Genomic DNA, 26,291 nt, shown 5'->3' on the forward strand with positions numbered 1-26,291 from the left:
TGGTTTATGATAGAGTCTGAGAGAGTCAGAGCTGCATTTGTTTTCTGAGGAGAGATATTTGTTATCTGAATCGCTGTAGGTGCAGTTTAAGTGAAGGAAACGTAAACGTTTTTAATAATGCAGACATGATCACTGATTGAGTTTTTATTCAGTTTATTCGTTAAATCAAGGGCTCCAAGGGCCTTAAGACAGATGATGTATTTCACCTCACGTTCTTTCCCAAAATATACATGGATTAATGTTATGAAATATAGAACGTAGTAGTAGTGTTGATAGATCTTTTCTATCAACACTACTACTAATAATAATAAACGTTATTTTAGAATCAGTAGAAAAGAAATATATCCTAACTGTTGCACAAGCTACAAATTTAGTCAACAATACACAATTTAATGGACAACCTGATGCGCAATATAACGTTGAAGTTGACCTAAAGCTCAGAAAACTACGCTGAAAGCGAATGTTTTGAAAAATGTTTCTGACGTACATTTGCGGCGGCGCGGTGACGTCACTTCTGTGCGACAAGAAGCAAAGTTGCAGAAAACGTGACAGAAATAGGAGCATCAGAGGGAAGAATAAGAAGAAAAATGGATAACAAAACGGAGAACGACGACGACAATGCGGGAATAGATGTTATTCTTACAGACGATGTTGAAAAAGGCCCGCATTGTGTGCACGGTTAGTCTGAAACATGTAATGGGAAGGAGTTACCTGCGGGATGTTGACACTGCTGCATAAATAAGTAGAATTTGTCACATTATATACATTGAATGCTTTAATTCTGCACATCGTAACGCTGGATTGTTTATGTGCTTTGCATATAGACCGATTTGTGCTGTTCTTGAGCTCATAGGAAAGGTTTGTTTCAGGTCCAACGTTGCTGTTTGAAAAGGTTTGCAGAGGAGAAAAAGGCAGGAGGTTTTATGCCTGCTCAGCCTGTAGAGACAGGAAGGATTGCAACTTCTTCCAGTGGGAAGATGAAAAGGTAGGATTTTTTTGTAGAATTGTTTTCAGTCAACTCACAGTTTGATGATCAGAGCTGTGATTAAATGACATCTTTCACCAACAATGATTATTGGATGCGAAGGTGTCGGAGGCCCGGCGATTGGCCAGAGAAGCAGAAAACCGCTCCAAGAGACCTTCATTCAGCCACCTTGAGTACTGCACTAGGTAAACAGGACCCGTCCTTCAGAACTAAGAGGTGGTTTAAAAAATTATACTTGGTTTCGCCGGTTTTACTGAATACATTTTGTTTCATTGCAATTGTTCTGCAGGTTCAGAACGTTTGTCTCCCTCTCTCTGGAGGAGAAGCGGTTCTGTCAGGATTGTGAGCTTCTGCTCCTGCCTGGAGAACACGAGGACCACTCCTCCCACGCGTCCAGGACGGTCACCGCTGCTGAACTGAGGAGGCCCAGTGTGTTGCTGCGTCCTCTGGACAACAAGAAGAGCAACGCCCAGTTCCTGTTCACGGACCGCAGCTCCCACTTCCTGCTGGAGACCCTGGCTGCCCTGGGCTACAGGAAGCTGCTGTGTGTGGGCACCCCCAGGTGAGGGTGCTGCCACGGCATTTTTAAAAATCAGGTCGATGCTGTCGACTCTTTCACAGAACCATAATTTACAGATTTTTATCCTCACGAGATTCTGCGCTGACGTTTGAAATGATCTTTGTTCCTTTTTTGAGCATGGAAATTGTGAGACTAATGTATCACATGACTCAAGAGCCCTTACATACAAATGTATTTACACAATTGTTAGCAGAACAGTTTTTAATTTTCTGCGATATGTGGCCATAACAGAGCAGCTGTCATCAAATAAAGAACAGATAATACTTCAAAAATGAAATACTCCAAAGCTAAATGAGTGAAAATGATATTTCAGTTTGTTCATCATGTTTGCTTGCTGCCATCAGACTGCAGGAGCTGATCAAACTGCGGAACCTGGAGCATCCCAGTGATCCAATCAGGGGTCTGCTGCTGGACATGGACTTCAGGTGCGTTTGTTTCACACATGGTCTCCTCCACAGGTTGTTGAATCAGGAGCAGGTGAGGCAACACAGCTGCAGATGGTTCGGCCACATCTGGTCGTCTGGTGGCGTCAGGAAGCGCACGGCGGGATACAGCGGCTCCGTGAACTGGTGATGTGCTCTGTCGAACACGGTTGTCACGGCAGCAGAGAAGCTCTGGAGGACCTCCATGGTGTCTGCGTTGTAAAACATCAGCTGGCCTTTGTCATAATTCACCCACACTCCGATCCTCCCTGGACGTGTCTGCCGGGCCTCCTGACACGGCACATATAGGTTGTTGTGCCAAGCAGAGAGGCGGCCGTTCCGAAGCTCCACGCACCAGGAATTCCTGTTTCGCCCCAGTTTGGCGCTCTCGTTCCTGCCCTTCCTTTCCAGGGAGGCGTAGGCGACGCCCACGGCCCAGGCGGCGCAGCAGCGGACATCCACCTCCCAGTACGTCTGCGCGGCCGCGATGGGAGAAGCGCCCAGCGCGCAGCACACTTTGTCGAACTGCAGAGGGCGCTCCGGACCTGACCGGGCAGAGCCTGAGAAGGACAGGCCCCGCCCATCCGGGGCCACCGCTATCTGGCCGTGGCACGTTTGTCTGTCCATCTGCACGGGCCACATATCTGCAGCAGAGAGCAGGCAGGTGATGGAAGCCATCTGATGCCACGTGAGGCGAGGACTCGGGTACCTGTCAGCAGCGTCTTCCTCCGCAGCTGAGCCTTCAGCTGTTTGGAGATGGAGGACAAGAACCTCAGGATTCTTTCCAGTCGCTCCTCGTTCAGCTGGATTTCCTGCTCCGACGCCTCGGCCTTCTTAGATCTGAGACACACACCAGAGATGGTGAGGGGGTCGGATGGCATGATGGGGTCCAAAGGTTAGTGTTAGGCTCTTACCTCATGTTCTCACAGCGGCCCGTCTGAGCAGACACAGAAGAGAAGAATCATTTGAAACATTTTCCTTCGGTGACAACAAAGAATCTTGCAGCTGGAGTCAGACCTTCCCATCACGCTCGGCTTCCGGCTTGCTGTTCAGCACCGCCTGGGTCCTGCTGATGTGTTTAGAGAGCTGCTCCTGATGATGGACCCAGTCCTGTAACACCTGGTCCAGCTTGGTCCTGGTCTGCCTCAGGTCCAGCTCCAGGGATTCCAGGAGGTCCTGCTCATCCTGCTTTAGGACACGTCGCATGCTGTCAAAGTGCTCCCGGACCCGCTGCTTCATGGCACCTGTGCTCTTCTTTAAGAGGACCGTGGGGGTCAGAGGTCAGATGGCTGCCGTGGTCAGTAACGGTCTGGTACTTACGCTCAGGTTTGCCCTCCGTTTCTTCAGAGACTGAATGTGGGCGGCGGTCTTGGCATTCTCATGCTGCAGCTCCTCCAAACATCTCGACAGCTGCTCCTGGACCAGTTTCCACACAGATAAATAGTTTTGAACATGTCCAACCTCGGACAACCCGAACGTCTTTAAGGCCTTTATTTCCCTTCCCCCCAAGATGGGCCCGAGAGCTGCACGGTTCTTAACATGGTGCTTATACTGGTTGCAAAATAATTTCATTATGTCTCCAAAAAAAAGTGAGGAGAAAACCCAGCTCCCCTGCAGTTAAACACAGAGTGAAGCCTCTGCGTCTTCTCAGGACTTTCTGGATGGCGTTGACAGATTTACAGCTTCCTACCTGTGAAGGCTGTGCGGCCTGGGTCATCTTCCTCTGGAGGCTCGGGGAGCGTGGAAAAGGCTGAACAGCTGGGTCTCTGTTAGGGCCCAGTGAAGCCTGGCTGAGCCGCTCCTGTAGTACACTGTGGCTGTCTGCAGGGGGCGCAGCAGGGGAGTGTCCGTCGTTTTCAGCCATTTCTGCAGCCTGGACTAGAAGTGGAGCAGCAGTGGAGCCTTTACCTGAGAGATTCTCAATTTCAGCTTTTGGCTCTTCAGCGTCACGTCTTTCTCACACTTTCTGCCCCCCCCAGAAACACACACGGTTTAAGGTTCACACACACCAGTGAAAAATGCATAGAAAGGCTGTTTTTGAGTTGCTCCTACCTGCTTTGTGGCTGTTCCCCGTCTCTGTTATCTGAAGAATGTTAGGGTGTGTTCCGTGCTGTTACAAGCTTCAGCCTGTAGTGTACACACACGCGCACACACGCCTCACACACACACCTCCCAGATGAATACACACATCAGGATTGGGCACGTGTTTGAGATGAAGTGACTCTTTTGTGTCTGCCCTCTAATGTGATGTTTCAGATACGCTCAGTTCTACAGCCAGGAGGAATTCTCCCACTACAACATGTTCAACCATCATTTCTTTGACGGACAGGTAGGAGGCTCCCGTCACCACTCCGCTGTTGCCCTTCAGGGTGTCAAAGCCTGGTGTCTCTGCAGGCCCCCAGGGCGCTCCTGCAGACCTTCCTCACCGAGTCCGGGGGGGGAAGGCGGTGATGGTGGCTGACCCTCCCTTCGGTGGGCTGGTGAAGCCTCTGGCCAACAGTTTCTCCCTGATTTCACGGATGTGGAGGAAAGCGCAGAATTCCGGTCAGTGACTTTGGACCCTTTTTGTTTTTGGCTTTAAGAAAAATGGCATTTTCTCCTGACTGGCTGAAGCGGCGTGTCCTGGTGCCGCGCTGCCTTTCCTGTCTGACCAGCTAAGGTGTCAGAAATGAAGGTCAGGGAACCATTTCCAGTTCAGGATCTTGCATGTTTCCCTCAAGCCTTAGCAGCATTCCCCTGGTCTCTGAGTACACGTGGCCATCAAATCCAAATAAAAGCTGGAAGACTCAAAACACAGATGTTGTGCTATAAATAAGTCTTTTCTTCTGATTGATGCGCTGATTCACGGATCCTTCCGGAGGTGAGCGGATGCTGACACGCTGTGTTTGTCTGTGCAGACAACGGGATCCCTGACATGCCCATGATTTGGATCTTCCCGTATTTCTTTGAGCCTCGAATCCTGGAGTGTCTCCCCTGTCTCACCATGCTGGACTACCAGGTAAACCAGATTCTCTCTGTCCTTTTATCAAGAAGGAAAACATTTATTAGTCTTGCTGATGAAAACACTAAGAATTGGACTTTGGCGTCTCGTCGGAATTTGCTCCTCGTCCGAGTTTAGTCAGATAACCGAGGTGCTCTGCTTCAACACTAGGTGGCGATATGCATCTTCTCAGTGGGTTAATATCGCGGACTAACGTGTTTACGTGCACTTCATTCAAAACATTCATTCATTCGAGTCGTGTGAACATAGTGAGGGAGGATTCTCTGGGGACGTGGACCTTCCGTGACTTTGCCGTGACAACTACAGACCATCAAATCAAATATTTGTTGTTGGAATGGAGCCCCCAGGATTTTCATCCGTGTTCATTGTTGTCCCCCTGTAGGTGGACTATGACAACCATCCTCTGTATAAACACGGGAAGACGGGCAGGAAACACTCTCCCGTCAGGATTTTCACCAATATTTCACCCACAGACTTCGTCCTGCCCGAGGAGGAGGGCTACAGGTAGCGCCCCCTCTGGCTGGTCGTCCACCTGCACACGCCTGACCTGCCGTCTGTCTCTTCCTGCTCTCAGGTTTTGTTCTGTATGTCAGCGATTTGTGTGGATCCTCAACAAACACTGTGACAAATGCAACATCTGCCCCTCAAAGGTAGAAGTGCACGGGTTAAAATTCAGATCTTTACCCCACACAACCTTTACGTTGGACCCGTGTCTGTCTGTCCAGGATGGCCGAGAATGGAAGCACTGCTCCGCCTGTCGCAAGTGTGTGAAGCCGTGTAGGTGGACGTACGGGGCCGAGGTCAGGTCAGAGGTCAACGGATGTTCTGTGAGCTAAAGAGCTGCTGTTCCGTTTCAGCCTGGAGACACTGCCGGGCCTGCGGCCGCTGCGCCCTGCCGGACCACCCGTGCGGGGCTGCCGAAGGGAGGCGAGGCTGCTTCAGCTGCGGCAGCCTGGAACACAAACACAGAGCGTGTCCACACAAGGACTCGCCCAGGTGAGGGAGCAGCCCCTGCGGTGGGTCAAACGCCCTCAAACACAAACATCAAATGTTCCTCCTGTGTCCTCTCGCAGGCCTCATTCAGACACCAAGAGATCGGTCGGGAATATTTCCCGTCCACCCTCCCTGAAGCCCCAAACAAAGGCAAAGTCTGGTGCCGCCCACACAGTTCAGAAGAGAAAGAAAAGGTGACGCTGTAAAGTATTCAGAGGGCTTCCCTCCGCAGTTTCTAAAGAATAAAACACTCTTTCAAAAACGATTCCTCATTGTTTAACATTAAATTACACAGAAAGTTCACACTCACCCTGACATGACCACCCCTGGCCACAGGGCGGCAGTATTACCCGACCTGTTTCAGAGTTGCGCGTTCTTAGTTGGTTAATAAAGGTGCTACTCCTGAGGTGCCCCAAATAATCATAAATACCAAAAATCTTGAGATGGTGGTCCAGGATGACCCCCCCCCTCCCCGACCTGAAGCGTGACCATGTATTACTGATCCTGTTTATGTTCTATCTTAATCTCCGTTCCAGTTACTCCTTTAATAATGTCAAATTGGTGACAGTGAAAAAAGAAAATCTAAGACAGAGAACCTGTAAATGAAGGGGAACGGCTAAGCTCATTGGAGATTTCACATTAACAGCTTATAAACACTTTTGACGGCTACTTTCAGCTTAAAATACCACACAAACAGGTGGAGCCAGAGGAGACGTGCAGGACAGAAGATGGAGACAGAGAAGAAAAAACTGACCGTCAGCATGTCTCCGAGATGGAAATGAGCTCAGAGAGAAGAAGAAGAATGAAGCATCTCATTCCATGAAAGACTCAGACTGCCTGTCCTCTGTCTCTCCACTGTCTCCATCCTTAATGGGTCCCCAGTCTCTCTTTGACCTTAGTCTGTCTCTGGTCTCAACCTGTCCTCAGTTACAGTCTGGTTTGGACCACTGAAGAGGACAGAGGACACGCAGACCCAAGGTCTCAGGAGCACCGGAACTTTACGTAGAACCTCACAGACGCGGCAGCTCCATCGTGCACGTTCATGTGTGGACCGGAATTATCGAAACCAGACGGAAATAAAAGAAACCACGCAAGCTTTCCATCCTGTTAGCAACATGCTAACAAGCTAAAGGCGTCTTTGAAATGGGGCAGATTGAAAAAAAATGTGTTTTTTGGGTGTGAGACACAACAGATGACGGCGCCAGATTGAGAGAAAACAACAACATTCTGCTGTGCGAAGATCCAGCGAGGCGTAAAAGCCGAGCGGAAACGGCCGTGAGCCAGCGGGACTGTTTTGTTTTCCACTGCAGCTCAGAAGGTTCAGGTGGCCACCAGAGACCTCCTTGTTTTTATTCACCTGATCTCCCAGGATGCAAAGCTGAGCGCCGTTGCTTCAGCAGGAGCGTTAACGGACCCGACGTCCACGGAGAGTCCAAGAACCAGAGGCGGGAGGAGGGGTCGGCCCCCCCTGCTGCCAGGCATCAGCGGCTAATGCTGCCATCACATCTACACCTCCTTCACTTCCAACCCTTCCTGCTCCAGTTCCAAAAAAGGATTCAGCAGAAAGGGGGAATGTGTGTGTGTGTGTGTGTGTGTGTGTGTGTGTGTGTGTGTGTTCTGTGAAGCGTGAGAAGCAGTTAGTGCTTCAGATCATCTGTCTTTTATGACGCGTTGTGGTTCCGGGTCTTTCAGAGCCTGTCTAAACTTTCACCCCCCACCCCCACCCCCCCCCCCCCCCCCCTCCTGTCCGAAGGTTCTTTAACGTGGCTCCGCCCACAGGGCTTATATAAATAACGAGAGCCGGTCGATATAAAAAAGTCGGCACGGATCCCACAGTCCAGCGTCGCTCTTCCCACGAGGTCACGGCACGTGTGGCTTCGGTCTGAGCGGACTGCCGACTGGAGTTTTTGAGGAACCTTCACCTTTGACCCTTGGGTTTGGAGATGGAAGTGCTGTGATTGGCTGGAGCAGCTGGGGGGCCGGGACGCGGACGACCTGCCGTCAGAATGGTCAGTGCTTCTTTACCGTAGCTCCTCTGATGTCCCCCTCTCTCTCCACACGCAGCTTTCTGAAACGCTGTTTCCCAACTGAAGTCAGGATCTCTGACAACTTCTCTGGTTCCCTCAGAGCTCTCAGCTGCTGTGGCCCCAGGATCCAGACCTGGTCCTGGTCCTGGTCCTGGTCCTGGTCCTGGTCCTGGTCTCTAATCAGTACACTTTCTCACGCAGTCAGGCATGTTTGAATTCTGTTTTTTTATAAAAAGGTTTATTTGCTCTCAGGCTGTGTTGCAGAGACACACAGCCGGAAGTGAAGTCACCTGTAGCAAAGATGGACAGTGTGAACCGTCTGTGGAATAAACCTGGGACAAATTACTTCAATTACAGACGACCCAACTGACTCATTATCTCCCCGAGACACAAAAACAGCCACGCAGTTAAATCTGACTACAGAAGATGGACGACGGGTGTTTCGTGTCCAACCAGCACCGTCCGGTCCAGAGGTGACAGTGTTCAACACCACAACACAACACCAATGGACACCGCACAACACAGACGACTCGCCACAGACCGACGCAACAGACTCACGCCACACAGAGCAACACAACACAGACGCCCACAATAGACCGACACCACTGACTGATGTTACTCAGACCGACACCACCGACCACCGTAGCACAGACCTCCACCACACAGACCCACACCACACAGACCTCCACCACATAGACCCACACTACACAGACCTCCACCACACAGACCTCCACCACATAGACCCACACCACACAGACCTCCACCACACAGACCCACACCACACAGACCTCCACCACACAGACCTCCACCACATAGACCCACACCACACAGACCTCCACCACACCAGACCCACACACACAGACCTCCACCACACAGACCTCCACCACACAGACCTCCACCACACAGACCCACACCACACAGACCCACACCACATAGACCCACACTACACAGACCTCCACCACATAGACCCACACCACACACCTCCACCACACAGACCTCCACCACATAGACCCACACCACACAGACCTCCACCACACAGACCCACACCACAACAGACCTCCACCACACAGACCTCCACCACACAGACCTCCACCACACAGACCCACCACCACACAGACCTCCACTACACAGACCTCCACCACACAGACCTCCACCACATAGACCCACACCACACAGACCTCCACCACACAGACCTCCACACACATAGACCCACACCACACAGACCTCCACCACACAGACCTCCACCACATAGACCCACACCACACAGACCTCCACCACACAGACCTCCACCACATATACCCACACCACACAGACCTCCACCACACAGACCCACAACACACAGACCTCCACCACATATACCCACACCACCACATATACCTCCACTACACAGACCCACACCACACAGACCTCCACCACACAGACCTCCACCACATAGACCCACACCACACAGACCTCCACCACATAGACCTCCACCACATAGACCCACACTACACAGACCCACACTACACAGACCTCCACCACACAGACCCACACTACATAGACCTTCCACCACACAGACCCACACTACATAGACCTCCACCACACAGACCCACACTACACAGACCTCCACCACATAGACCTCCACCACACAGACCCACACCACCCAGACCAAGTCGATGGGGAGCGAGGTGACTCCTAATTCCGCCGGTGTGAAAGGCATCAGCGCTTGTGATATAGAAAAGCTTAAATGATTAATCGCCTCATTTACGTCCCCTCGGTAGAGTTCTGACTTCCTGGTCCAAACACTGGGGGCCCTCCTGACTCCTGCCTCTCAGACTTGTTTGGCCTCTGGAGTCGGAGGGCCTTTTTAGGTGGACGGCTTTGATTGATGGGGCAGTTCTGGGAGCCGCGGGCTCTACCGGATAGTTATTACTTTATAATGGGAACATATAAGCAAAGGCCGTGTGCTTTTCATCAGTGCGGAAGGGAAAATACACAAGGAAGAGTAAAAAAAATCCCTCAGTCATTGTTGTGCTTGCAGTCTGTAGTGTTTAGACGCAAGTCTTGTGCGCAGATTTATGTTTTGTTGTCTCGTCCACGTCTCTTCTCGGGACTTTTTCCTTGTCTCACCGTGTTCTTTCCGTGCGGCTGCATTTATTTGTGTCCGCTGAGGCTAGATGAGGAACACGCTCCCTCTGGGATTGAAGGACTCATAAAAACAAACTTCCCATTGTGTTCCTCATCATGCTTCCATTTCAGGATGGAAGCTATTCTGAGCAATACTTGACTGAAAATACAGGTGAAAACAGCTTCGCTTCATTTAGCTGATGTGGATCTCAGAGTGTGGTCTGTGCTAATGTGCTAATGTGACACAGGACAGCGTTGAGAGCCGATTATCAACCCAAAGAAGCATTTCTAAAGAAAGGAAGGAGCTAAGTTTGACTTCACAGGGAAGCACAAAGAGCGTCATGTTAGCTAGCACCATCTTTGTTTTCAGAGTCTTTGTCAAAAAAGTGTTTTGCGTTGTTTTGTTTGTTTCTAGGTCACGTGTGTTACTGAAACATTTGAAAATCAGTGCACCCCAAAATGCGCTTGATCGGCATGTTTACATGAGGAGGACTTCCATTGTGAGGTCTGATCTGGGTCAAAGTCTCCATTCACACATTATCTGCTTGTTCTGTCCTGATCAACTGTTTACAGGTGTCGGTAGCTGCAGGAGATCAGAGCTGGTTAATGTTTAAGGGACTGGATGTGGTGATATCTCAGGCGCTGGATTACAATAATTACACTTGGATATTTCTGCAATACATTCAGCTGGAGAGATTCTTTAGCTCTCTGTGTAAACTCGAGCTTATATCATCACCAGATTAATGAACTGTGACTTCACATTTTCTTTCAATTGTCTAATTTAGAGACGGTAAAAAAAACAACCCACAAAATCTGTGTGAAATGGTCCAATTCACCAGGAACGCTAATAATGCACGTCACATCAGAAGCACATCAGACCATGTGCTTCTCCCTATTTTATGAGAATAGATGTAAATATGTGCAATCTGAAGAGCGGTTTAGTCTTTTTCTGACATTCCTGCAGCGTTCACAGGGAACTGGCATGTGTGCCGTGTGTGTGTGTGTGTGTGCCGTATATGTGTGTGTGTGTGTGTACGAAAATGTGTGTGTTGGCTGGAACACAGGATGTCATATACTTCCATCATGTAAACACTGAAGGAGTCAGATGGGGAAGCCAATATTGACTTTAGAAGCCGAGCCGGGCAGCAGCGACCGCCGTACAGATCACACGTGTACTCTGCGCACGTTATTTTTTTCCCGTTGAAATGCAGCGTACTTTGATTCTATAGGCAAAAGGATTCATTTGATAATGTCAGTTAATAATAACCAGGAGGGTATCTACATGCTGCTGCTCTCTGACGTTGAGGCTGTTGTTTGTATCTGAGCTGCAACACCTGACCAGGGAGCAGGTGTTTAATCAGGACCCAGGTGCATCGTGGGACACGCGCTGTGTACGTGTGCACGCCCCTGTGTTCCAGCTTTAATGAGCGCGTTTCCATTCAACCATCATTTTTCCTATGTGGAAACAGGAAAATGTTTCCATGCAGATTATGTCCTCTACGCTAACGATGACTGAGGTTGTGTTCTGTAACTCTGATCTAAACTCTGATCACCTTCACCATCAAAACTGACCCGAATCTTAACCATCAAAAACCGACTCTAACCTTTAACGTCAAAACACAAGTTTGACCGTCACCATCAACATTCACCTTAACCATCTCAAAATCCCCTTACTTAACGTCACAATTCACCTTTACCACAAAAACTCCCTCAAATTGGACCTTAAACTTCACCATCTAAATTTACCTTAACCTTTAGCAACAAAAAATCCCTTAACCTTTACCATCCAAAAACACATTCTAACCTTTACCATTAAAATGTGCTTTAAAATTCAGCATTAAAAAGAAAAACCTTGATCTTCACTATCAAACAAAACACCTTAAATACCATCAACCTTATCTTTAACCTTCACCACCAAAATTCAACTTAGCTTTCCCCTTTATCTCAACCTTAACTGCGCCAACGTAAATCTGGACCTTCACAGCCACAGACGTCGGTGAGAGGAATCTGTAAATCTCAAAGGGAATCTTCTTCTGTCAGGAGGAGACAGGTCAGGGTGAGGCTCAGGCGGCGGCCGACACTCTGCAGACGCGCGTCTGTGTTTCCTCAACCCGTTGCTGGATGAAGCTCATGCTGGTGAGATAGTGGCGTTGTCAGAAGGTGCTGCCGAACGCAGCACGGCTGCAGATGTTCCAGGGTCACTGGCGGAGCCGAAGCTCTTCCATGTCGGCCCCTGACGGCCGGATCTGGGTTTCTTCTTCTTCTTCTTCTTCTTCTGTGACGCGGCTGCAGAAATCAACATGAAGTCACTGAATTTGAAATCGGCAGCTGGAGCCGACATGTGAGTTCATCCACATCACCTTTTGATTTCTTTGCCTTGAGTCAGACCCTGTGTGTGTGTGTGTGTGTGTGTGTGTGTGTGTGTGTGTGTGTGTATCAGTGTGTCCATTATAGTCTTACATGGTTTACATGTTGTCCCACAGATGTGTGGTTGGACCGTTAGCTATAAATGCTAACAACAGACGCTCTATTCCTCCTGCGTTGGCCTCAGTCCAACTTCCTGCTTCAGGATTATAAATCTGTATTTGCTCCACGATGTTTTGGTAAAATCGACCATCAATATATCTTATCAATAACCTGTCATCCGTAGTCTGTCCCCTTAAATCTGAGGGTTACAGAGACACACGGAGAGGAACAGCTGTCTCATGTAAAGGGGTTCACAATCTTCATTTGGAAAAGACAACAGTCCTGACTGGTCCTTTATGATCAAGACAACAGTCCTGACTGGTCCTTTATGATCAAGACAACAGTCCTGACTTGTCCTTTATGATCAAGACAACAGTCCTGACTTGTCCTTTATGATCAAGACAACAGTCCTGACTGGTCCTTTATTATCAAGACAACAGTCCTGACTTGTCCTTTATGATCAAGACAACAGTCCTGACTGGTCCTTTATGATCAAGACAACAGTCCTGACTGGTCCTTTATGATCAAGACAACAGTCCTGACTGGTCCTTTAATATCAAGACAACAGTCCTGACTGGTCCTTTATGATCAAGACAACAGTCCTGACTGCTCAGAACAGGAGAGGGGGACAACAGAGGGAGACAGGAGATGGAGACAGGAGAGGGAGATGTGTAATATATGTAAAATAAATGTACCACTAAGGGGGGGGGGGGGCTAAGAATTCACACTCAATGTCTCTGACCAATCAGGGGTGTGCAGAGGACCGTTTATACTTTGTGCTTCTCTGCTGTCCCTGTCGGAGATCACATCTGTGTACTAGTTTGCACCAACACATCTAGTGTCCTATAGATCGACCGTATGTTCCTACAGACTGGAGCGTAGCTGAGGCGCTCCTCTCGGCTCCACCAGGTGACAGCTTTTCCAGGTCTGCTCGCTGGTCATGGAATAACCTTCAGCTGCCTGCTTTTAGCGTTCCTGGAGAATTATAAACTCTCTTAATTACATGTCCCAATGGTTCTCTTACATCTGTCTCCCATCCGGCCTGAGACGTCCATATGTCTCTGAGAGGACCATGTGTCTCTGAGAAGTCCATGTGTCTCTGAGACGTCCATGTGTCTCTGGGAGGACCATGTGTCTCTGAGAGGACCATGTGTCTCTGAGAGGACCATGTGTCTCTGAGACATCCATGTGTCTCTGAGAAGTCAATGAGTCTCTGAGACGTCCATGTGTCTCTGGGAGGACCATGTGTCTCTGAGAGGACCATGTGTCTCTGAGAGGACCATGTGTCTCTGAGACATCCATGTGTCTCTGAGAAGTCAATGAGTCTCTAAGACGACCATGCATCTCTGAGACGTCCATGTGTCTCTGAGAGGACCATGTGTCTCTGAGGGGACCATGCGTCTGCATTGATGTCCTCCATTCTAAGCCTACCTCTGTAGTTTATAATGGCGCTCTGACTATGCTGGTTTAACCTGAAGGGAGTTCCCAGAGAAATAAGGGATAAATAAATATGCTACATTTCCAACTCTGAATCGACAGAAAGTTGATCACCGCAGGACTTTACGTCCCGCTCAAGTGTTTTTGAGCCGGTTCTCCAGGTGGAATTCCCCAGACCTTTTACACAGCCTCAACTGGGCTTTGTGTTTGACGCTACTTTGCAAATATTAGCATGCCATGGTAATCGGTATGCTAACATTTTCATTGTTAAGTACACTGTGTTAGTGTTGTGGAGCGGCCTGCCAGAGAACCTTCGGCCTCGACTTTTGCAGCCTGCTGGTTCTAAACAAGTGCTGGATCCTGTTGCCAAACCAGCCCGCTCAGAATATCTGTGGCTCCAGTGGAGCTCCATCAGGAAGGTCACGCAGGCTGAACCCCGGGATCCGCGCACGCGTGGACGGGATGTATAGATCCGAGGTGTACGCTCGCCATCAGGCTCGGTGGGGGTTGGGGATGTTGTTGGGATGATCAACTACCATCTGCTGGTAAGGTAACACCGATGGGGGCCAGTGTCCAGCTTGGGCGGGGGTGGTGGCAGGGAGGGTCAATGAGACAATCCCAGTCTGAATCTGCAGCTAAAGCAGGTTCGGAGCTCCTCTCGGGAATAAAATGTGCCTTTAAATTCACTTTTCTCACTTCATTAGTCCGTCCGGAGAGCCTGAGATGAAGTAAACAAGTGTTTATCTCCATATATTAGAATATGTATGAGTTCGCACAGCTGCATGATGGGAAATCTCATCTCCACCCAGAACTCACCATGGCTGCCAGTTGAACTGGTCCCACTCAGCCTGTCCGGGTCTCCTCGGACCCAAACCTGTTCCTGTGACCGGGCTTCATGATGTCATCATGTTTGTTTAACTGATGAATGTTGCTGCGTTTATGGATGCGTGGTCCTCAGTTTATGGTCCTCATAACTGGTTACGCAATAATCATCAGCACAGATAACTGAAGTCATTCTTTGGTCACGTGAATACACATTTATTTAATCCCCCAATGCATCCTTACCAGAGATGTTTGGATGGTTCTTTAGATTGTTCTATAGGGTGGAAAGCGAGTCCCCCCCCCCCCCCCCCTTGCTCGCTCTCTGTCTGTCTGTCTGTCTCTCTGTCTATCTCTCTCTCTCTCTGTCTCTCATTCGCTTCACCAACTAGGAAGCGCACAGTCACTTCTTTATAATCGGTGCGCGCCGGCCGAACGCCTGTGATCCGCCCCCCTCCCGACCTGCTGTCCGAGCGTACCCTGCCCGCCCGCCCGCCCGCCTGCCTGTGCGTCCGGACACTTTTTCCGCTCCTGCGTGTATAAATGTAGACGGTAACCGGAGCTGAGGGTGGGAGAGAGCGTCGTCGCCGTTTGCACCATGGAGGACTGTTGCTACCCGGAAAGCGAGAGGATGGAAGCGTGGCTGGACGACCACTTGGAGTTCACGCGCTCCTATTTTATCAGGAAGGCGTCAAGGTAAAAGAAGGATGGGGGGGCGCAGTCGACCCCATTTACTCCGTTTACGCACGGTCTGGTGAGCGTGAGCGCAGCTTTCAGGGGGATCTCTGCGTGTGCGCGTGTGCGTGTGTGTGTGAGAGGGCGTAGGGGCGCGCGCGCAGCCCCTATAGCCAATCAGGGGGCACTTAATCCCCCCCTGTTAGTTAAGATTTGTTTGAAAAGCAAAGATCCTGTTACCTCCCCAGGCGCGCAATCGATCACTGATCACGTGTGACCCGAGCCAGAGCTCTCCATTAGCGCGCGCCGGCCTGCTATCCGCGTGCCCGGCTCAGGTAGTTTACCTGCAGACAGGTTGGAGCAGCCACTTCACACACTGGTGTGATCATTAACTTTTACTGCCTCCAGTGAGTGTCCTTAATCGCAGCTCCAAGAGCTCCGCGCACAGCGATCATTTAGTGCAGGCTAAAAATAAAATAAAACAGATTTCAGGTGAATTTGTTTCAGCTAAAGTTTCCACGCCCCCCCCCAAAAAAAAACAAAACTAAAAGTAATGAAAGGCTTTATAAGGCAGTGGGCCTATTTAAATGTGTTTGTCTTTATGATATAAATGAGCTTTAGTGGCGTTTTGAGTATTTTTGTGTGCAGAGTTGTTATATTGGTGACAAATATCGTGTTTCATCGTGGTGATGTCATTATTTTGAGATTTCTGACCCTCTGAACGAGTAGCCGAAGGCTCCGATGAAAACACGCTGTCCTCGGGTTATTCGGCAGGACGCTCCAGCTCTGTGTTTGTTGTAGCAACGAGCCCCTTCACATCATTTCATCCACTCCACTCACCATGGCAACCCTCCTTTTTCATCATTTTAATGGACAACCACAATCTCATCACCACCCACCCAATATTTGAATCAGGTTGGTGGGGCACCTTTTATCCCAGCCGGTTGCTGTTCACGCTTTCTGGCGTAAGCGGATCAGACACTTCATCCATTGTTCTGCTCCAGCTGAGAAGAATTTCTCACAGCGGTATTGATTTGGCCACGCCCCCTCTGGATACATTAGGGTCAACTCTGTGGGGAGCTTGGCAGGCTGCTCTCCAATAACTGTCCATTTTCTGTCACTCAGCCCCTTTTATTGCCCAGAGCCTGAAAAGCTCCATGCGGTTAGATACCCTGGTGTTAGAAACAGAGCGTGTGACTGGCTGACAACATCCCAAAACACCAGCTGAGTCTGGTTTGTTGACCAGACACGATTTAGGCAACTCATCACTTTTGTAACTGGAGGCTTGCCGGTTCAAATCCTGAACCGGGTCATGGACTGGGTGCCCTTGAGCACGGCACAATACCCCCATTGGCCCACAGTGTGGTTAAATGTAGAGGTCAAATTCACTATCACTAATTTTCCCCAAAGGATCAACACCAGCCCACACTGGAAATGTTCACACCCCTGAGGCTAAAGCTAGCTAACGCGCTACTTTCCTTTTGGTCATGTGGAGGGTTATGACATCAGTTATAGATCTTTGTAGATTTTTATGTGAATAAAGATGCCAACCGACCAGTTTTGGCTAATATCATGCTCCTTAAACTACATTTTTACAATCTTCAACAGGGAGATGGTCAACGCCTGGTTCGCTGAGCGAGTCCACTCCATCCATCCGTCGGCTCCTAAAGAGAATCCTCCTCAGCATCCCAGGACCCAGCAGTCTTCCGCAGACTCTGCTGTCTCCTCAGCCTCCGCCGCCCCCCCGCCCACCATCACCCTGCCGGACTACTTCTGCCCCTCTCCAGTCACAGCCCCCAGCCCCGTCCCCGGCACCCCGACGCGTAAAATCTCAGCTTCGGAATTCGACCGCCCGCTCAGACCCATTGTGGTCAAAGACGCCGAGGGTTCTTTGACGTTCCTAAGCGACGCCGACCGCGAGACTGTCCCCGTGCGGGCTGCAGCGATGGGCGAGGGCGGAGGAGTCCACGTCGGGGGTTGCGACGAGGCAGGTAGTTGGTGCGGGCGCGATCGCTGCGCGAGGCTGCTGGAGCTGGTGAAGGAAGTGTCGAGTCATCTGGATGTGACAGCACTCTGCCACAAGATCTTCCTCCACATCAACGAGCTGATCGCTGCAGACCGCTACTCGCTCTTCCTGGTAGGAGTAACCAGCTCATTCCACTCGTTCAGCTAACGGATCGCCCTAGACAAACGTGCATCTTAAGCACAGAAAACACAATTTGTTTGCTTTGTTGCGTTTCGAAGCTAGTTTGAAGGTGACGCGTGTGAATACGCAGAGAGACACCTCTGACCCATTTCCAGGCTTTACTGCTGGCGTCGTTTGTTGCGAGGTTGTAGCTTGTGTGAACAGTGTCTGAATGCGGTTCCAGGTCGGCGAGGACAGCTCCAATCGAAAGTTTTTGGTCAGCCGCCTGTTTGATGTGGCCGAGGGATCCACGGTGGAGGAGTCCTCCAGTAGCTGCATCCGGCTGGAGTGGAACAAAGGCATTGTGGGACATGTAGCTGCCACAGGACAGCCGCTCAACATCAAGAACGCTTACGAGGTGAGAGCATGGCGCTGCACTGACGTCGTGTGTGTGTGTGCGTGTGTGTGTGTGTGTGTAGGTTTGTTTTCAGATTCACGTCCTTCTGCTGACAGAGCTCCGACCCTGAGGAGGTGGGGTGGGAGGGGTTGTGGGACAGAAGGCTAAGTAGGTCAGAATGCTCCTCTGGAGGGTTCTCACACACACACACAGACACACACACACACACACACACTAACACACACACACACACACACACACAGATCTAAGCACAGCCTGATTTTAGCCTTAATTTAGGATGTAACTTTAAACAGTCTCTCACTTTCACTGGAAACGTATTAATTAAAGCCCGAATCCTTCGATATAGACTTTTAATGTCTCCCTGAGGTGCCGCGAATATTAAAACCAGTTCTAAAGCACTTTACAATATCTGACGGTGAAAATGAGCCTATGTTCAGCCTTTATCAACAACCGATAGGTCATGACCTGAGGAACAGCAACAGTGACATGAACAGGCAGAACACTCGTACAGACCCGTCGGTGTCGTCGACGGGCAGTTTTGACTCTTTTTGAAAGAGGAAATGAAACAACCTGTGAAAATGGTGAATGACAAGTGTTTTAGTGTAAAATAATATTTGTTTCTCAGTCAGAATATCACCAGAATGTAATGACCCCTTCAGCGCGGTGACCTCTGACCTGTCCTTGACCTTTAGCCCCTCCAGGTGCTTGATTCTTGTGCACGTGTGTGCATGTCTGCATGTGGGTCACACCCCTGGATCTGTCCTCGTTGGTGTCCCGAGGCCAGACTCAGATGGAAGTCATTATTCTTCTCCTCACAGTTTCCACAAATACTTTTTCTTCCAGACTTTGTATTAGTTGCCATTGAATCAAAAACAGACAAAAACACAACGACTGGTGGTTCCCCTGCGTCCCCAACGTCCCCAGGAGACCCTGCTCACGGCAGGGTCCAAATCCCCCCATTGGCTTTTTAGGGAGGGAGGCAGCCAAATGGTGTTTGAGACGTGATCTTCACATCTTCAGGGAGGAGCTGTGTGAAGATAAATGTGCTTTGGGGGAGCTGATTTGCTTGATTCGGTGTATTCTGACTCTGCAGGACTCCCGCTTTAACGCCGAGGTGGACCTGATCACGGGTTACAAAACCCACAGCATCCTGTGTCTGCCAATCAAGAACCACCGAGACGAGGTGAGCAGGTTCCACTCTTTCCACTGCGAGGACGCTCGGAGCGTCAATCAGACTCTTCGTCGTGCTGATGGAGCGCCCAGCTGTGTTGGCAGCGGCTGCTTCTTCAGCTCGACGGAGACGCGCATCCAGAACCAGCCTAATGTTCTGAAGCCTCAGACAACCGGTGCTGAAGGAGGACAGACGAAAACACGCCTCCTCGACGTGATTGTCCCCCTCACGGATCCACGCTTTGTCCCACAGGTGGTCGGAGTAGCTCAGGCCATCAATAAAAAAAGTGGAGATGACGCTGCCTTCACTGACCAGGACGAAAAGGTTTGTAGCGTTCTCTAAAAACATCGGCGGCCATCTTCCTCCTGCTGTGAAGGCGTCTCCTTGGTGACGTTGTCCTCTTGACCTCCGCAGGATTTCTCCGCCTATTTGGCCTTTTCCGGCATCGTCCTCCACAACGCTCAGCTCTACGAGACGTCCCAGCTGGAAAACAGACGTAACCAGGTGGGTTTTTGCCGACGCTGGGACGCTCCCGGACACGAACGCATCGCCCTGTGTCGACCTTTGGCCTTTGTGCACGCGCAGGTGCTGTTGGACCTCGCCAGCCTCATCTTCGAGGAGCAGCAGTGCCTGAAGGTTTTACTCCGGAAGTTTGCGGGAACCATCTTGTCCTTCATGCAGGCCCAGGCGTGCACGGTCTTCATCGCCGACGAGGACTCTATGGTCAGAAAAAAACGATGCTACGATGCTACGATCATGCTACATGCTACGATCAGTGATGTCAGAACACATCAGAACCTAATACGAACTGCTAAGCTGCTACACACACACACACACGTGTTTGTGACATCTGTAAGGACAGTTTGGACACTGGGACACTTTTATTAGCAACAACCGTGACCAGAAAGTGATGCATGTGTGTCGTGTGCTGTTCAGACAGCTGCGGCGCTGCTCCAGGGTCCTCATTACCCCTGTGGACGCCACGGTTTATACTTAGGTGCATATTTACATTCCAAGCTTATTTCCGTCCGGCCGACATGCGGCGAGGACGTTTTCTGGCGTTTCCTTAGTAACAGCACTCGCTGACCTCCATCCTCAGGCATGCTGAGTCGTTGTGACCTCACATATCACCTATGACATCTTTACGTATGACATCATCACTCGTTACCTCATCACAGGAGAACAATATGTCCATTTGACGAGTATTAATGTGAACTCAGGCTTGTGTTGAGGACGACCTGGCTGAAACAGCAGGTGCTGATTCATTCTGTCTTATATATTTGCCCGTCTTAAACCACCCCAGGTCCGTTTTGATGAGAGCTCTGGTCCTAAATCTGCTCTCAAAGTAAAACAGCTTTGACCTCAAATGAACAAAAACAGCGAAATATCTCCGAGGACGCAGCGGCCGTCCCCGGCAGGCTGTCTCTTGCTCCCTTTTTTTCCTGTCCTGTCTTCTCTGTTGTCACTGGAACGTCTTGTGTGTCACCGGGAGCTTTTCCCATCCTTATCTGCCAGACGTACGTTCATACACAGCTGTCAGAATCGGCTCTGTCCTTTGTCTCGGAGGCCTCGGACGACTGTGTGTTTTGGTGATCCGGGACAGGCTCTTTCCTGTCTGTAAATGACACTTCGGGTCCTGATTTAAACACCTCTGCTCTGCGTTGGCTCGTTCAGGAACCCACTCAGAGGTTGGAGTGTGCTGTAAATTGCTCTGTGAAGCATTGAAGGCTGCATCAGGGTGGAGGGCTGCTGCGCATGAGCACGTGTGTGTGTTTTGGTTGCGCAGGAGTTTGACATCTGGTTTGCCTCCGGGCGAACTTTGTCCTCCTGACGAGTTTCAATCAGAGTTCGACCACACGTGTTTGAAACCAGGACGCCACAGAGGGAGCGTGCGGGAGCTGTGGTGGACTGAGCCCTCGCGCAGGTACAGGCAGGTGCTGCGCCGCCGCGGCAACCATCGAAGAACCCGAGCGCTGATTTGGCGCCAGGAGAATAACAGCGGAGGTCGCTCCCCTGGCCCGCCGTCTTCTTCTTATGTTTGCTTCAAAAGATTTCTGTAGTTCCTCAAATGCGGATGTGAAGACGCGAATCGTCCGATCGTGGATTAACAACATGACTTTAGTTCCTTTCAAGAGAAAAAGGAAGACAAGTCTGATTTATTTCAATATTCCTACACGTAGGAAAAAATTCCATTGTCCTGTGTCATCCTGTTATAAACCGTCACCCTGCCAGAGACTGCAGTAAATGTCAAAACATGGCCCGCTCCTTTTTTCTGTTTCAAACAGCTTTATTACCCTCGCCTAGAAACGTCAGGCCACACTAATCCCCCCGTTTCAAGGTGCATGCTTATACTTACAGGCACAGGGGCAAATATTTCCAAAGAAGCCTCATCCATCTCTAACATCCTTTCCCCACCTTTTAAAAATAGCCAAATGGTCTAAATAGTGCAAGTTGAGAGAAAACAAGTCCCTATAAGGGGGTAGCTTGCAAATGGAGAGCTGGAATGCTGAAATAAGCTCTGATTCTGGCGAGCCGCGATAGCTAATACATCAGCATTCCTTTTGTTGTGTGCGGAGATGTGTGGTGGAGCTGTGAGCTGTACCAGCGTGCTAAGAATGCAGCAGGTCAGGTGTTGAGGGGAAGATAACCGCCAGAAAAGAGCGAGGAAAAAAGCATGATGCTAGCTCTTGGCCAAACTAAGAGCCTGTTAGCTTTGCACAGGAGATCACATCAATTCCCAGAATGCCTATCACCCTTTTATTCTTTGCAGAACTCCTTCTCCAGTGTCTTTCACATGGAATACGAGGAGTTGGGGGAAGCCTTGGATGTCCCAAAAAGGTAAGATGATCACTCCCTCGACTCCTAACTGGAGTACGATTGAAATTGCTGCACATTAGCCTTGAGCGATAGTCCAGCTGTTTCCTCTACATATTAGTGCTAATGTTTCCCTGAATGTAAATGACCTTTCCTTGGTTTCCAAGCCCCTCTGACGTTTGTGCTCCAGGCATTTGGACAGAGAGTCTTTTTCCCCCACAGATGAAGAAAAAATGCTGCAGTGAAGCAGCATAGCGCGAGCCTCAGTGTATCCATTCAGTCAAACCAGTCTGGAGTAACAAGGCAGACACTTATTGACCTCTTACATGGTTTGGAAATAATCCTTCGCCTTTCAAACGTTGATCCCAGATCAGGTTTCTGTTCTCGTAACGAGGTTCTGTTGAATCGGTCAACTTTGACAGCTCCTTGGTCACAGTCCGGTTGTTGCGAATCACTGGACCCTGTCTAAGTGTCTCCAGGCCACGTCTGAGACACTAAATATAGGTGAGAGTCAAATAGACTCACGTTCTGACCCCAAGAGTCAGAGTCAAGTTAACATTCTCTACATTTGCGCTGTGAATTCGTCATCAAGTCGATTGTGAAGATTTGATGGTTTGATCATGTGCATGAAAACTGTGTTTTTAGCATTGTGTGCAAAGAGCCTCCATGATGGAAGTAATTACAAGAATAGTGTCAGGAACCAGTTAGGCGGGACTCCAGTGCAGAATAAACAACAGACGGTTCTGGATGTTCAAACGTTTATTTGACAAGTTCGTACTGTAAATCAGTCCAGGTAGGAAAACAAACCCGAATCCAAAAACTAGATAAACCCATCGTGACATGGGGGGGGGGGCTGGATGCTTGTACAAAAGACTGTTTGGCACAAGAAGGAATGGGAAGTGGACTTAAAAACATGAGAAGGGAAGCAGGGACAGGGTGTAGATGCAGGTGAGACACATGAGGTTACTAAGGGTTAGGGCAGACACAGGGAGGGCAGGAGAAAACACTGACAAAGACGAACACAGACAGAAGCTAACGGACAGCCACAGCTTCAGAACACGTGTAGGTTTCTAACGGTAACAACAGCCCCACTCACAAGCCCATAAAACTGTCGCTGAGTGTCCTGTATCCTCTCACATAAGCGCCTTGCTAAATAACCGAAATGAGTCATCCCACAGGCTAATGCTAAGTTCTGTCAGCTAACCAACAAAAATGCTTTTGCTTTCATTTTGGGTTGAACTATGATTGAAATTCTGGTTGGCAAATGAAACATACTATCCCTCCCTCCACTCGGTCCTGTCCCGACTGGGCCGAACTCCGTCCCCACTTGCTCGAGCACCAGATAACGAAAAAGAACGCTTTTATTTATGTTTGTTTAACAGATCCGAATCTTAAGTGGACACAGGAGACGGATGTTTTATGCTTAAGGCTTCACGACTTTCTGTTTCAAGCAGTTTTAGACCTCAGGTATGTTTGTCTTTGAAGATATGAAGGTAGAGATGAAAGGAGAGCGAAGCTTTCTGACATCAACTCCAGCCAGGAGGAGTCAACAAGCCCTAATCTGATTTAGGGTAGACCCCCCCCCCCCCATGTCGTTCTCCTGGTCTCCAGAGTGGCCTGGCCACCCTAGTTGCTGTGCAGCATCTAAAATTCAATCTTAATCTCCGTCTTAGCAGCAGAATCGGACCGCCTGTTTGCTGCTGAACACTGAGCTGCCTGTGTTGGTCTTGAAATAGCAAATATGCTCCAGATTAAGCCAATAAAGGCTGATTAATTATCCTGGCCCCTCTGCAGCGAGATGGGAGCGCTGCTACGAGGTCTCTGAAGCCAACGAACAAGATGAACCGCAACCAAAGCCGTTCTTCATGCCGCAGAGAGCTTCTGACCCCCGACGCCCCGCGTGTCCTCCGCTGAAGCTTAAGCTGCATCCTTAGAATGTTGTGGATGTTGGACAGCTCCTCTGGTGAAATAGCTCCCATCTGTTTGGACAGGCCTTTTAATCAGAAGAAGTGGAAACTAGGCCCATTCCCAACACAGCCATTGATGACAAAAAGCAGATGTCTAATTTTGTCACGTGTCACGGTTGGTTTCTGTAAAAAACGGGCACATTCGTGTCCAGGGAGGAGCTCTGCAGGATGGATGGATGGATGGATGGGTGTATGGATGGATGGATGGATGGATGGATGGATGGATGATGGATGGATGGATGATGGATGGATGGATGGGTGGATGGATGGATGGATGGATGGATGGATGGGTGGGTGGATGGATGGATGGGTGGATGGGTGGGGGATGGATGGATGATGGATGGATGGATGGCTGGGTGGGTGGATGGATGGCTGGATGGGTGGATGGATGGATGGATGGATGGATGATGGATGGATGGATGGCTGGGTGGGTGGATGGATGGCTGGATGGGTGGATGGATGGATGGCTGAGTGGGTGGGTGGATGGATGGATGGCTGGATGGGTGGATGGGTGGGTGGATGGATGGATGATGGATGGATGGATGGCTGGGTGGGTGGATGGATGGCTGGATGGGTGGATGGATGGATGGATGGATGGATGGATGGATGGATGGATGATGGATGGATGGATGGCTGGGTGGGTGGATGGATGGCTGGATGGGTGGATGGATGGGTGGATGGATGGATGGCTGAGTGGGTGGGTGGATGGGTGGATGGATGGATGGCTGGATGATGGATGGGTGGGTGGATGGATGGATGATGGATGGATGATGGATGGATGGGTGGGTGGATGGATGGATGGCTGGGTGGGTGGGTGGATGGATGGATGGGTGGATGGGTGGGTGGATGGGTGGGTGGGTGGGTGGATGGATGGGTGGATGGGTGGGTGGATGGATGGATGGGTGGCTGGATGGATGGATGGGTGGCTGGATGGATGGTGGATGGATGGGTGGATGGATGGATGGATGGGTGGCTGGATGGATGGATGGGTGGCTGGATGGATGGGTGGATGGATGGGTGGATGGGTGGATGGGTGGATGGATGGGTGGATGGATGGATGGATGGGTGGGTGGGTGGGTGGGTGGATGGATGGATGGGTGGGTGGGTGGGTGGATGGATGGATGGGTGGGTGGATGATGGATGGGTGGGTTGATGGGTGGATGGATAGATGGGTGGGTGGATGGATGGGTGGGTGGTGGGTGGATGGATGATGGATGATGGATGGATGGCTGGGTGGATGGATGGATGGATGGATGGATGGGTGAGTGAGTGGATGGATGGGTAATGGATGGATGGATGGATGGATGGATGGGTGGATGGATGGATGGATGATGATGGATGGATGGATGGGTGGTGGATGGATGGATGGATGGATGGGTAAATGGATGGATGGATGGATGGATGATGGATGGATGGATGCGAGACCCTTTAGATGTTTGTGGATGTAATCAGGTCCAAGCTGTTGGTGGCGACAGGTGCGGATGGGGGACGATGACACGGTGGTAAAACGTTACCCAGAGGACGACAGGTCTTAAAAATGAAACTGGGGATTAAAAGTCATCTTTCATCTGAATTCTGAAGCTTATTGCTTCAAAGGGCCGAAGGATGATGTCACCGTGTCCTCTACAGTCAGTCCGAACTACTCTTTAGGTTCTAGGTTCTACGTCTAATTGAGGCCCACCCTCATAGAGTCCAGTCTAGCCTCGCCTGAGGTCACATGACCACTGACTGCTCCCTCTGTTCACGGCGAGTCCTCTCGGGTTTTGTGTTTCCTTTGTGTCTCTGCAGCAGCGTTCAGTTGCTATGACGATGTGGTGTGTCTCTGCAGGGACTGTGATGTCAGCCAGATCAACTACATGTATGCTCAGTATGTCAAGAACACCATGCAGACGCTCAACATTGCAGACGTGACCAAGGACCAGCGCTTCCCCTGGACAGTCCGTATATCGTGTCTTTATCTTGCTTTCTTCTTCTCTCTTTTTTGTTTTCCCACGTTCAGCGCTTGTGTTTCTCCCATGTTCCTGTGATAGGGGGAGAATCCAGATCACACCAATGACCAGATTAAGAGTTTGCTCTGCACTCCCATCAGGAACGGAAAGAAGGACAAAGTGATCGGTAAGAGCTTCGGGTTGGACGCTCTCCAGCGCTGAGCTGTTTTACGGTCCTCGTCTGGACAGGACGGCACACGGAGGCCACGGTGATGCCGAAGCTTTCATAATCTCGCCATTCCATCCATCTCGATGATTATCATCAGTATAATTAGCTGCTCGCAGTGCTACCACTGT

The 26,291-nt window shown here is 50.0% G+C and overlaps 3 protein-coding genes across 9 annotated transcripts in view; 2 read left to right on the forward strand and 1 right to left on the reverse strand.

The window, feature by feature from the left end:
- The first annotated feature begins 331 nt into the window (after window positions 1–331).
- zcchc4 (zinc finger, CCHC domain containing 4) lies at window positions 332–6,246 on the forward strand. The gene is given in 14 exon segments (XM_057027314.1): window positions 332–678; window positions 870–985; window positions 1,088–1,170; window positions 1,275–1,547; window positions 1,910–1,990; window positions 4,244–4,316; window positions 4,382–4,424; window positions 4,427–4,531; window positions 4,885–4,985; window positions 5,371–5,492; window positions 5,563–5,638; window positions 5,714–5,765; window positions 5,846–5,984; window positions 6,062–6,246. Coding segments are annotated over 14 exon segments (1,473 nt in total). The 5' UTR covers window positions 332–587; the 3' UTR covers window positions 6,180–6,246.
- si:dkey-219e21.4 (nuclear factor 7, ovary) lies at window positions 1,720–4,401 on the reverse strand. 2 transcript variants are annotated; one of them, XM_057027316.1, is made up of 7 exons: window positions 4,040–4,401; window positions 3,678–3,953; window positions 3,308–3,403; window positions 3,005–3,241; window positions 2,902–2,924; window positions 2,697–2,827; window positions 1,720–2,631 (listed from the first exon to the last, which is right to left on the reverse strand). In XM_057027316.1, the coding sequence occupies exons 2-7, from the start codon at window positions 3,849–3,851 to the stop codon at window positions 2,033–2,035; spliced, it is 1,260 nt and encodes a 419-aa protein (XP_056883296.1). In that variant the 5' UTR covers window positions 3,852–3,953; window positions 4,040–4,401; the 3' UTR covers window positions 1,720–2,032. The 2 variants fall into 2 exon arrangements, with proteins under 2 accessions (XP_056883296.1, XP_056883295.1); XM_057027315.1 differs by having other exon boundaries at window positions 3,678–4,127.
- A 1,589-nt stretch (window positions 6,247–7,835) lies between the features above and the next one.
- The window catches only part of pde5ab (phosphodiesterase 5A, cGMP-specific, b), a 29,951-nt gene continuing 11,495 nt past the window's right edge, over window positions 7,836–26,291 (forward strand). For 3 of the 6 annotated variants that reach the window (XM_057027273.1, XM_057027275.1, XM_057027276.1), the window contains exons 1-10: window positions 15,219–15,532; window positions 17,120–17,648; window positions 17,881–18,054; window positions 19,148–19,237; window positions 19,478–19,549; window positions 19,640–19,729; window positions 19,811–19,948; window positions 21,996–22,063; window positions 25,835–25,943; window positions 26,037–26,121. In XM_057027273.1, coding sequence (XP_056883253.1) covers window positions 15,435–15,532; window positions 17,120–17,648; window positions 17,881–18,054; window positions 19,148–19,237; window positions 19,478–19,549; window positions 19,640–19,729; window positions 19,811–19,948; window positions 21,996–22,063; window positions 25,835–25,943; window positions 26,037–26,121 — 1,453 coding nt within the window. In that variant the 5' untranslated portion in view covers window positions 15,219–15,434. Of the gene's footprint in view, window positions 7,991–12,322; window positions 12,456–15,217; window positions 15,533–17,119; window positions 17,649–17,880; window positions 18,055–19,147; window positions 19,238–19,477; window positions 19,550–19,639; window positions 19,730–19,810; window positions 19,949–21,995; window positions 22,064–25,834; window positions 25,944–26,036; window positions 26,122–26,291 lie in introns of those variants that run through there. The other 3 variants (XM_057027278.1, XM_057027277.1, XM_057027274.1) reach the window with 3 other exon arrangements.

This window comes from Takifugu flavidus, chromosome 3 (genome assembly GCF_003711565.1).
Source record: "Takifugu flavidus isolate HTHZ2018 chromosome 3, ASM371156v2, whole genome shotgun sequence".
Lineage (NCBI taxonomy): Eukaryota > Metazoa > Chordata > Actinopteri > Tetraodontiformes > Tetraodontidae > Takifugu > Takifugu flavidus.